This window comes from Lithobates pipiens, unplaced genomic scaffold (assembly GCF_037356315.1).
Source record: "Lithobates pipiens isolate NorthernLeopardFrog02 unplaced genomic scaffold, aLitPip1_a1.2 Scaffold_22, whole genome shotgun sequence".
NCBI lineage: Eukaryota > Metazoa > Chordata > Amphibia > Anura > Ranidae > Lithobates > Lithobates pipiens.
In genome coordinates this window covers 148,387,298-148,400,008 of record NW_027507784.1, presented here as the reverse complement: position 1 = coordinate 148,400,008, position 12,711 = coordinate 148,387,298, and the positions used below count along the sequence as shown (strand labels likewise).

The 12,711-nt window shown below is 41.3% G+C and overlaps 1 protein-coding gene across 1 annotated transcript in view; it reads left to right on the top strand.

Annotated features, from left to right (window-relative positions):
• Positions 1-12,711, top strand: part of NME9 (NME/NM23 family member 9) — an 82,173-nt gene that overhangs the window by 29,932 nt on the left and 39,530 nt on the right. Inside the window, exons 9-10 of the mRNA XM_077448453.1 lie at positions 4,663-4,814; positions 12,442-12,638. Of these exons, the coding sequence (XP_077304579.1) occupies positions 4,663-4,814; positions 12,442-12,638 (349 nt within the window). The remainder of the gene's footprint in view (positions 1-4,662; positions 4,815-12,441; positions 12,639-12,711) is intronic.

Below are 12,711 nucleotides of genomic sequence, written 5' to 3'. Positions count from 1 at the left end.
TATTCAATTTCCTTTTGGTTTTCACTATACACAGATTTAATATTAATACTGTTTGAGGTTATATACACATATATATATTCTTTTCGGCATTACACACTGGTGGGTACACCTATGTGGCCCCAGTTTGTTCATTAGTGCACGGCATTTTAAATATATATATATATATCTTTTTCACTTTATACTGTTAAAGGGTTTTTCATTACTGTTTGCTAATAGGCCTGTCACCTTTCGGCACTACACACTGGTGGGTACACTTATGTGGCCCCAGTTTGCTCATTAGCGCACGGTACTTTAAATATACATATATATCTTTTTTCACTTATACTGATAAAGGGTTCTTCATTGTTGCTAATAGGCCTGCCACTGAATGTAATTTGTCGCATCTCAGGCGATTTGACTTTTAATTTCATCAGGTTGCATATGTAGTTTGGCACATATGATCTTTTGGCCTGTATTTTTAACATACTTGAGAATGTGTGTTTGAATAGATATTCTTTAGGGAAGGATCCTAGCCTGTTCTAACATCATTAGTTCCTGATTTTCTACTGTTTTGTAGTATTATTTTAATGAGTCTGATTGGTAATTCCCGTCATTAGTAATTAATGTTTTGGGACCCCTTTTTTCTATGATGGCCTACAGATTTATTACATTTAGTGTTTGATTCAAATCTTTCTTTGGGCGGAGCTGGGGCTTTTCTTGGTGTCCTTAGCTCTTTATGTGATTCTGGGGTTGGCAGTATACAGTGTCATTATAAGTAGGGTGAGAGGGAATACTGTGCTTTTTGCAAAGACCGTACCCTGGCTCCCCATTCATTGATTCTCCATAAGACCCTTTTTGTAATGGAGACCTGTTTTCTAGGTAGCGCCAATTAACCCGATAATATTCTTATAATTTCACTTTTAAAAGGAACCCTTCTAAGGGGTTTCCTTTCGTCCGGGGGGCAGCAGCCTATGTAGTGTTTTTACATGCAGGTACTTTAGATTCATACAGAGCTTTTTATTTTGATTTGGCTTAAGCCTCTCCTGGTGCTGATTAGCGCGGTTTTTTATATAGATTTTTATTTCTCATTAAAGCTGTAGATATGTCCACCGAGGGAGTGTCTGCTCTCTGCATAAGTTTTGTAAGCTTTCCTTGGATTTAATTACTCCTGCCTGCATACAGTGTGAGACTAATAGTGGAGAACCATCAGTAGTAGTGGGGATCCCTTTATATTGTAAACCAGGACTGAATTCTGGGTTATCTGCAACCCTGGTAAGAGGGCCAGGGATTGAAGCTAAGTCATGAATGTGTCATGAAGTCATGAATGTGTGCAGTTAGATGAAAATTTTATAATGTTGTACCTATGAAGGGATGTCTTTTTTTAGACAGTGGATATAGAGATTTTTGAATCTGTGGTAAGAATCTGAGAGGGAGGTAAGACAAAGCATTTTCAATAGATATCCAGTCTTTGTTTTGGGAATGGCAGTGCCAGTCTATGATTCGAGTTTCTAACCCTTCCATTAACAGCTACTGCCTGGCAAGCCCCACAGTTTGTCAGTATATACAGTACAAGCATTCACAGTTACACGTTATGGTGAAACCAATGGTTGCCAACACCTCCCCTGTGTGTCAAACAATTCTGGCCAATCCCTCTGCCAGCTTTCCTAAAGACTGTTCTGTAACAGTAGGAGATCAGGGCTAAACTCACTAACATGTGAACAGTAGCTGAAGGCGAGTCAGAGGGATGGTGCCTACTTATTGAGGTTATAAGGCAGCTGTACTGTGGTGAGTTTGTTTCAGAGTGAACCTTGCATGAAAATGTTTTAATGACAACCCTCTCCCAACCCCAAAAAATGTATAAAAGGGTGCCAAAAAGAAGGCATTGTAGAAAATAAAAAATGACTTGCGCCTTCCCATCAAAAGGCAGTTTACAGCAATTTTGCTTTGAGGATGGGTCAGCCGCACAGGGTTTTAGCTACAACGCTCTTTTAGTTGTGACTGAGCTGAGCATGGCTCTGGAGGACCATCAAATGATTTCTATAGCTGCCTAACCTACAAAGTCCGCTGAGAATTTTATCTCATCAAGAGAGTCTTCTCGGGGTGATGGTTTCATGTATCCCAATGATCCCCTGGGCTCACTGGAAACTCAGAGTTTTCCAACAAGGCTTCCTGATGCAGTGGAGGAGGTTGTCTAGCCCAACCGATCAGGATCACCAGCGCCAGAGTCTCTTGTGGTCGATGAAACAAGAAACGCTAAACAGCATTGTCCATTAGGGCCACAGCAATGGATCGTTGTTACCACAGATGCCAGCACAGCAGGGTAGGACGTCATCTGTGAAAAACTCAATATCCAGGGCAGAGGGGAATATCCCACTCAGGGCCTAGTTTCCAATATTCTGAAATTTCGAGCAGCATTCATGGAGTTAGCCACCTTGCTGCCTCACATACAGGGTCGCCCAGTCCTGCTCCATCTGGACAACATGACAGCAGTGTCATACATACAGCGACAAGGCAAGATGCACAGCCAATCCCTCTTGAGAGAGATGGAATCAATCATGACATTGGCACAAGAATATCTCCCAAATTTGAGGGCCATATATCTTCCAGGCTGTCAGAACTTGGAAGTGGATCGCCTATCCAGACAATTCAAGGATACCAACAAATGGTCCCTTCAACCCAAAGTGCTCAAACAGATCATCCACGAGTGGGGGTGTCTGCAACTGGATCTTTTTGCCTCATCAACCAACTGCAAGGTGAGCTGGTTCCTCTCACGCTGCCGTGATTCATTAGTGGAGGGGACGGATGCCTTGACCCATCCTTGGGTTTGCGCAGCTGGCCTATGCCTTCCCTCCAATTTCTTTAATCCTGAAATTCCTAAGAAGATTGTTGACAGAGAATTTGACAGTCATCCCAGTATTACCTTACTGGCCTCGCAGACCATGGTTCTATCTGGCAGTAGATGTCAGTGTGTGCCCACAGATCACTCTGTGACTCCAGTGACTCCTCATCTCCTGTCACAAGGAGATATCCTACATCCGCAACCATCACGAATGGCCTTAGCAGCATGGAGATTTAAAGGCAGGGTTTACAAAAGTTAGGATGTTCTCCAGAGGTTATTAGAACTTTACAGAGTTCCAGAAATTGGTCAACCAATGCCATCTACTCCAGAATATGGAATAGGTTCACAAGCTTTGCAGCTGAACATCAGTTTGACCCTAGTGGCCAAAATGTATCTCAAATCCTGTCTTTCCTGCAATCCGGATTGGATTTGGGGCTCAGCCTATGTTCTCTTAAAGTGCAAATTTCAACCATTTTGGCTTTTACCCAAAAGAAATGGGCAGCAAACCTGCTGGTGGAGCACTTCATGAGAGCGGTACTTAGACTACACCCTCCCAAGAGAAATAGGTTCCCTCAATGGGACCTGGCAGTAGTCCTCAATTTTCTAGCAAACCCTCCATGTGCTCTGACAGAAGATTGTTCATTATGGGATATCCCCTTAAAAATGGCTTTCCTAATAGCCATAACTTCAGGGGGAAGGGTGTCAGAACTCCAAGAAATGGGGGCAGCCAAAACTTATTCCATGTTCTTCCCAGACAGGGTTGTGCTGAGACCATTGGATCACTTTGTCCCAAAAGTGCCATTGATATTTTATCTCTCCAGTGAATGGGTGCTTCCAGCCTTCACAGTGGAATCAGATGCTGATCTGCACGAGTTGACAATTCCAAAAATCTTCAAAGCCTATCTCCAGTCTACTTCTACATTCAGATGTTCTGACAGACTTTTCATCATACCTACCGGAAAATTAAAGGGTAAAGAGACCTCAACCAGAACCATCTCGGCCTGGATAGTAAAAACTATTCACCGGCATATAGAGTGACCAGAAAGGATTAGAGCTCACTAAACCAGGGTGGTGTCTTCGTCTTGGATGGCATGGGCAGGATTTGTCTCTGGAGACAGTCTGCAAAGTGACTAGCTGGTCATCACATCATACGTTCTTAAAACACTACAAGGTGCATCCAGCAGCTCTTAATACAGTAGAGTTTGGGAGGAAAACTTTCCAAGCTTCTATGTCTACTGTCAAATAAAGACTAATTTTGCAGCATTAAACCCTCCCTCTCAATAGCTCATTATGTATCATATGTATGCTGCCATGTTGACATCAGGAAAATGGAAAATTGTATCAAATACTTACCAGAATTTTCCTTTCCTGACACCAATATATGGCAGCATACAAACCCTCCCTCTAATCTTTGTGCTTTATACGGAGAATAGGGTAGGTAGCTCTCAGGCAGACTTTCATATAGCTAAACAGGTCCTGTGGATGGATATAGGGGCAGAGATATATCATATGTATGCTGCCATGTATTGGTATCAGGAAAGGAAAATGACAGTAAGTATTTGATACAACTTTCCATTTTTTGGCACCTTTTTGAAGGATTTTTTTCTGGTGTGGGAATGTTATTGAAGCAGACCCTGCATTTGTATGCATAGTATTTGGTAGTTTTTGGCCTTTTTCAGAAACCAGAACAAATTTGACATAAGAACTCCATACAGCATTATACACTAAAAAAATTAGCTTTACTAGATTCGCTGACATGTATGAAATTATTTCAAATGTTTACTATGGTAAACATCCATCATTACAGCACAGGTATGATGAATCACTGCTGTATTTTTGAACAGGAGAAATTTCAAGAGCTGATACAATTCATGTCTAGTGGCCCATGTCATGTCCTTATCATATCCAAATCTGGAGAAGAGGATGTGATCCCTGCATGGAGAGAGTTTATTGGCCCAACTGATGTAGAAATCGCCAAGAAAGAAAAGCCTGAAAGGTGAGAGAATAGTAGTGGTCGTCTTGGGCTTGCAATAGCCATCCTGGAAAGTTGTGCAGTAGTAGTACAGTATATTTCATATGAATATTACTTTTTAATTTCGTAAGTCTGTCATAGACAAATTTTGCTTTAGGGCAATTTTGGTTCATTTGGTGCATTTCAGTAATGTGTGTTAATGAAATTAATATTTGAACATTTTACATGCTTTAGCCTAGCTAAATTTAGCAAATTACAGGGTCTTCTCACAGCTCCCTAGATGCTGAGCACATAATCCAAGAAAATACACAAAAAAATGCACCTAAAGGCATGAAAACACAGTCTGATAAATGGATGAAAAAAATAGATGAAAATGAAAGCACATTGGTGTGAACCCAAGCTTAGGCCTGAAACACGCTTTTTTTTTTTTTTTTACAAGAAACAACTCGATTTTATTGAAATAAGTGCATGACAGTGCATAACAAACAATGGCAGTACAACGGTGCAAAGTGTACATTATATATATTGTAGGGTACATTTTCCGGCAGAATAGCAGGGAGGTGCAAACCTACATTTCGGTAACAATCGCAATGGGCTGCATAGAGCAAATACATGGGTGTTAGCAACTTAGGAGTCCCCAACGTAACCAAGAAGAGTTCACAACCAAGGCTCCCGGTCCCCCAACGACCCCCCCCCATGGCAGCAAAGGAGAGGGCGGCCAGGCTCCCGAAATAACAGCCACTATTGCCCTCCATCACAGGTGGCAGCAGTTCCCAACCAGGTACCCCGGACTTTGTTAAATTTAGCCTCACAGCCTCTATGGATGTATATCTCTTTTTTGTAGGGGAGCGCCTTATTAATCGCAGCTAACCACTCCTGCAAGGTGGGTGGCAGAGCCTGGAGTCAATGTCTCGCTATCAGCAACCTAGCCATATAAAGCATCTCCTGGACTGAAACACGCTTTTACAATAAGCCCTTGTACACATGGTCGGACATTCCTACAACAAAAATTTGGTCCAAAACTGGTGTTGCATACACACAGTCAAACAAAGTTGTCGGAAAATCTGATCATTCGGAACATGATGACATTCATTCGTTGCAACGTGACTACGTTCCAGCTAGTAGTCAATAGCTTTGGTCTCGTAATTTGTTCTGAGCATGCATGGCACTTTGTCCAATCGGAATTCTCTACAAATGATCAGACAAACTCCGATCGGATCCTGTTGTTGGAAAATTTTATATCCAGCTCTCAAACTTTGTTGGTCGGACATTCCAACGGAAAAAGTCCAATGTAGCCCACACACGGTCAGATTATCCAACAATCTGGTCCGATTGGACCTTTTCCATCCTCATTTTCGACCGCGTGTACAGGGGCTAAGATGTTTTACCACAAGTCACGTTATATGTGTTGGAACATTGTGGTCCTATTTATTTTGATGGTAATGGTAATGGTGGTAATTAACGAATGTTGTGGTGTGTTGTGTCTGAAAAAATGCTTTATGTATGCTTTATTTTCCATTCCTATGAATTGGCAGCCCATTTAAAATATTTTTTTTCCAGCAAAGGGACATTCCCACTTCTGCAAGTGTGTATTTTGCTTGGCTGCTTTCATACCTATATGGACCGAAGGCATTTCTGATGTCTGCCTTCAAAACATTTTGTCCAGAGGCTACAAATTGCAGTTTTGCATCTTGCCTCCTCCATGCTTTATGCCGTCAAACATGCTTAGTGCATTCAATAAAATGCAGCCCTGGTCACTGCTTTGGACCAATTGTGCAAGACTGACACAACTCAATATCCTGACAGCATAGGAAAAATGAATTCTGTCCTTGGATTGGCCCATTTCTCCAAACCTCAAGCCCCAAGAGCAGGCAGCCTTGATCTGCCCATCCCAAGCCATAGTCTGTCAGGGAAGTTAGGTGTGCTGGACTCCCTGTGAGTGCAAAGAATGTGGTTGTCAGAGGAAGCCAGATGGCAATCAAGGAATCAGGATGATTCATCTTGCCCTTCAGTGCTTAGACCCCTCCCCCCTCCCCGTGTACTGGAGACTTCCAGTCAGGGTCCAATTAGATGACTCAATGGCAGTGGCATACATAAATTATCAAGGCGGTACCAGAAGTAAGGTCACCCTGACTTGAGTGGTGGAACTACATATTCTGGTTCTGTCCTGGCATTGAAAATTGGCAAGTGGGCTTTTTGTGCCACCAATGACTGAATGCCAGAGAGTAGTCCATTTACCTGGAGTTGTAGACCTAATGGGCTTCAGACTCAACCACAAACTGGACAGATTTGTGTCCTGGTCCAGGTATCTTCGGTCTTTCAGGGTAGATGTGTCTTAGTCACTCCATCGAATCAGTTTACCCTGATTTTTGCTGCCACTTCTTAAGCTCTTGCCTTGTCTACTTTGAAGTATAGAGAGAAGCCATTCCAGTGATTTTTATTGCTATGAGTCTGATTATAATATTCATACTCAAAACAGTTTTCTACCTCTTAGAAACATTGATGGCCCTAATGAAGGTATATACCAACCATCCCCTAAAGTGGGAGACCATGCTGGTACTTCGGATGGATACTATGGTTTTAACCATGGTGATTATCGAGAGACTAATCATGCCGGGAGCTATGGACTACAAAACTGGGGTTTTCCCAGGTCCAGCCAAGGAATAAAAAGGGTGGTTGAACTAAGAAAGGAACTCGAGGGGGGAGGCGCACTCAGTCCAAAAAAGACAAAGGATGGGCGCAGGTATCTTTAATTTGAGTTCCCAGAGACAGACTTTGAGTTGAGAGTTCTCGATAAGGGCCTAAAATTCGCTCCGCCCCGTAATATTAGTAAGTTCCAAACATATATGGACAGTCACAAATATGTTTGGAAATTGGATGTCCAGAGATATTTAATTTTGAATTCTTTTAACCCTTCAAGGACAGTTTCTCAGGGTTTTTCCCATTCTGGCCTTTCTAACGCCTCATTGTTTAACCCTCCGGGACATCTATCTCCTTCATTGAGAATCTTCAGAGATCTGGCCCTTAAAGATCTCAAGCAAATGCAAGTCAAACTGGTTAGAAATAAAAAAAGATATAGATCTTGGCATTGCTTCTCTTTGCGATAATAAAAATATAGTCAGCCACCCTGTGGACAAGGGGGAGGTATAGTCGTCTTGAATAAAGATGACTATATGCAAGAAATGTACCGCATTTTGGGGGATGATGCCACTTACACCCCTCTGCCATGTAATCCCAGGGAGAAATATAGGAAAGCATTGGAGTTAATTGTCACTAGGGGTTTCAATTTGAATATTTTAAATAAGAAGGAAAGGGCTTTTTTGGTGCCTATTATTTATTACCTACCGAAGTTGCACAAGAGTCTTACTTGCCCCCTGGGACATCCCATAGTTAGTGGGATAGACTCCATCACCTCCTGGGTGGGCAAGTACATTGACTTCTGTTTGCCACCCTTGGTGCGTATGATGCCCTCTTATGTGAGGGACACTCAGCAGGTCACCTCCTTTCTAATTTCAGGCCCCATGAGGGGACTTGGTTGGTGACTGCCGATGTCACTTCACTTTACACTGTGATTCCCCATCAGTTGGGTTTGGATGCTGTGTCTTTTTATCCAGATAGATCTTCCAATCTACCTCAGGAGAAGATTGACTTTATCATGTTATTGTTGGAGTATGCAGCTACTCATAACTTCTGGGGAGTGTCGCTATGGGGGCTAAAAAATTTCCTGTCAGTTTGGCGAACCTATTCATGGCCAAATGGGAGGAGGATGTTGTCTATACCCAGCCAAGTCCTAAGGTGACCTTGTGGGCTCGTTATATAGACAACATCCTCCTCCTGTGAGATGGTAGTGAGACTGAATTCTTGGATTACATGTATTTCCTTAACACCAATAATAGGGGGATACATCTTTTGGATCTTACGATTTCTGTCAGTGTTTTTTTTTTTTGTTACATCTACATATTTCAAACCCACTGACAGAAATTTGTTTATTCCAAATGATAGCTGTCACCATGCTTCCTGGCTCAGATCTGTGCCAATATTTGAGATTAAAGCGCAGTTGCACTGAAGAGAGTGTGTTTTTGGCACAAGCTCAGGTTTTAACTCAAAGATTTGTGGATAAAAGATATGCCCTTGAGTCCCTGAGTAATAATCTTGATCAAGTTAAATGTGTTGATGTGATCTATTGAAAGAGAAGACTGGAGGTCGTGAGAACGACGCATTTTGCAATCCTTTTATCACCAATTTCTCTTGTCAACACTTTAGCGTCAAGCATATAATTAGAAAACATTGGCATATCCTTAAGAACGATCGGGTACTCAAGTAAATCTTACCTGATAGGCCCCAGGTGGTTTTTTTAGAGGTGCCCCCTCTCTGAAGGACAAACTGGCTCCCAACATCCTGAATCCCTCTAGTATAAAACCTACCTTTTTTTCTGAACCTACCGGTTACTATCAATGCAGAAGGTGTCAGGTCTGCTCACTAAATGGATGCAAGACTAGAAGGACAACAAGCTTCAGTTCAAGCTGTACTTCTAGGAGCTTTTCCATTGAGCCATTTATTACTGTACATGCTCCACGGTTGGAGTTGTTTATATGCTTCAATGTCCGTGTGGCCTGCAGTATGTAGGCTGGACTAAGCGACCACTACAGGTAGGCTTAAACGAGCATATAAACAATATACGTAATGGTTTCACAAAGCATTCAGTGTCTAAACATTATCTAACTATACATAATAGTGATCCTATTAACACTATATTTTTAGGTATTGACAAATAAAGGCCCCAGTGGAGGGACAGCTGCTTGGTCAGGAGCATTTGTAAACTAGAGATGTCATGGGTGCACAAGATCAAATGCTACACTCCTTTTGGCTTGAATATAGATGTCAATGTTAATTCCTTCATTGATAACTCCTAGTGACAAGTTGTTTATAATATTCTGTTTATAAATATTTTAAAATATTTTCTATTCTTGATTATTGTTCTAAATTAATCTTGATATGCATACATCTTGAGTTGTGAATCCAATCTGAGTCCCGGGTAGCCGCAGATTACGATTGTGCCTAAAGGATATTGGATCATTTATTAAATTTTTCTTCTTTGTTTATTTTATTTTTGTCCATATATTTTTTCACCACTTTTATTCTATCTTTTAATAAATAAAGAACAAATTCTATATATTTTTTAACTGTAGGCAGAGGCCATGTCTACCCTTAATGCTAGACGGAGCTCAATGGTGTGATCTTCGCCTTAATGGCAGCCTATGTCTGGTAGCACTGACACATTATTGTGCGGTTGCACCTGATTCTGTTTGTTGGCGATTATATGTTAACTACGCCAGTGCCTGTATGTGGTCCATTAACTCTCTAAGAGATATTTTAATTAATATTTATTTACATATATTAGTTTTGTACTGCTTGTGGTTGTCAGTCCTTTTTGCTGATTTCTTCTGTTGACGGTACATTGGTGCCTAGTCATACGTTTTTTTGTGTCTGTTAGCATTATAAGGATGTTTACCCTTCTATGTGTAGGCTTTGGCACACACATTTGCTTCCTTTCCATTAACCAAAATGGCGCCATTTGGCATGGTCCTGGGACTCAGAACAAGGCTTGATTTAGTTTATTTTGTATAAGCGGTACGTCAGGACGCTGCCCGTGCCCCGCGACGACGTCTTATGGAGTGACAAAATGCATAGGGAGGAGCAACGCACTGACGTCACCGCTATTTACACTAGTACCGGTAGCTATGGGCTGTTTTGAGAGCTGGCGAATTTCATTCTTTTTAATTGTAAGTGTCAATTTGTCTTTTGTTAGCACTTATTAAATGTGAAGGTTTTATACTATGCAAGGCTTTGTTGTCTTTTGAGGATCCACAAACCATGCTTGACCCATATGAGGACTATTATCGCAGAAGGCAAGGAGTCCAGTGTTTGCACAGAGATCCCTGGCTGGGGTATTAGCTATCTGCACTCTGTGGTCCCCTGTAACAAGGGACCACAGTGATCTGGTAAGCTGCAGTGTTTGTTAAGGTGGAGGCATTTCCTAATTTTTCACGTTACTTGGGGTGCTGTGTTTGGTGTCACCGTGGATGATTCAACAATCACTTGCATGGACTATTTATTTTTTATCTAAGTTTTTTGAGCCTGTATGTCCTTCAGTATCACATATGGACTCATCCTTATTATTCTAATATGTTTTTGGCATAGCACTTGTTATTGTTATTACTGAGCTGGTTATCTGATACTATACGTGTATTATTTATTCCAGTCACATTACCACATTATTGTGTTTCCTAAATTATCTCACTGGCACATTTGTGCATTTTTTTTGTGACAGTGGATGTATGTCTTCTTTTATTGTATTTTTTCACATATCACTTATTAGTTATTTTGTTTTCATATACACTAAGTTTTTTGTGGGTGCATAAATTCATTAGTTATTTGCCTCATAGGTCAATTTTATATAGCGCAGCTTCCCCTTTTTTATAATTTTTATTGCTCCAAATTGGCTCAGAAGGGCTCGGTACTCAGACATAGTCAAACTTGTATCAGACTCTTCATGGACCCAACTGAACCATCCAGACCATTTCTCTCTCAAGCTTGTGTTCCACGCTGCTTCATGGTCACTGGCTTTGACAGCTTAGCTGTTAAAGCCCAAGTTTGGAGGGATAGTGGTTTTACTGACTCTGTGCTTTCCACTTTAAGGAAGGCCCTTAGAGATCACCACCACATGTGCAAAGCATACTTTGCTTGGCGCAAAAAAGGGAAAGCTTAATCCCAGGAAATACCTGCATGTGGCATCTTTCCTTCTGTCAGAACTGGACAAGCCTTAGCCTAAAGATCTATAAACGGTCAGGTTTATGCTACTTCATAGACCGCTATCTTCTTCATCAGAGACTTTATTCAAGGATTTGCAAAAATTCTTCCACAAGCATGCTCAATGGGACCTCAGTCCGGTGTTGTCGGTCCTTGGGAGGCCACCATTTAAGCCTATTCAGGATATTTCTCTTCCTCTCTCATCATGCAAAGTTGCCTTTCTTGTGGTTATCAGCTCAGTTTTCTTGTACTTCATTATAAAAAAAGATTGTTTTAGCCCACAAAACACCTTCTTGCCCAATGCGGTCCCAGCATTTCAGAACATATTGTTGTCTTGCTTTTGTCTAGTTTCAAGATATCCTAAATAAATTGCTCTCCACTGCCTGGTTGTGGTTAGGACTATGTGAGTCTACCTCACAGCCCATTGATTCGTCGTTCTGATGCCTTGTTCTTGTTGCTGGAAGGAACAGGCTGCCTCTAGATCCACAATTTCCAGGTGGATTTAATACATCTTTACTCATACATCGGCTACGTTTTACCGGGTGAATGTTCAGGCTTTGGCAGACACCGGTCTCATGCGGAATGTCCTACAGGAGCAGTTATTGCAGACCTTTGAATTTGACTAAGAATTAACTCTCCTGTTCCCTGTGATGTACAACTAAGAAAGGAATTTTACAGGTAAGTCAACAACCGCATTTTATTTTTATTCATTAGAATAGTTTTCGTCTAATAAATTGTATTTCACTGTTGATGTGAGTGGTTTTCTTTTTCTGATAGTATAAAGCTGTTATTACAGTTCGTAAAGTAACAACATATGTATCTCCTCTTTTTTTTTTTACAGTTTACGAGCTCAGTATGGTACAGAGGTTCTTTACAATGCTGTACATGGGAGCAATGACCATGAACAAGCTAGCAGAGAATTAGCCTTCTTCTTTCCCACTTTTAAACAACAGCAACAACACACAGAGGAATCGGCCTCAAAAAGCCCAGAGAGGACCCTCGCACTGATTAGGCCAGATGTCTTAAGAGACAGGAAAGGTATGTTATATGAACATACTGAATGATACCTTATTTAGTGGAGTTTTTGCTGGTTGTGCTCTGGGAACTATTG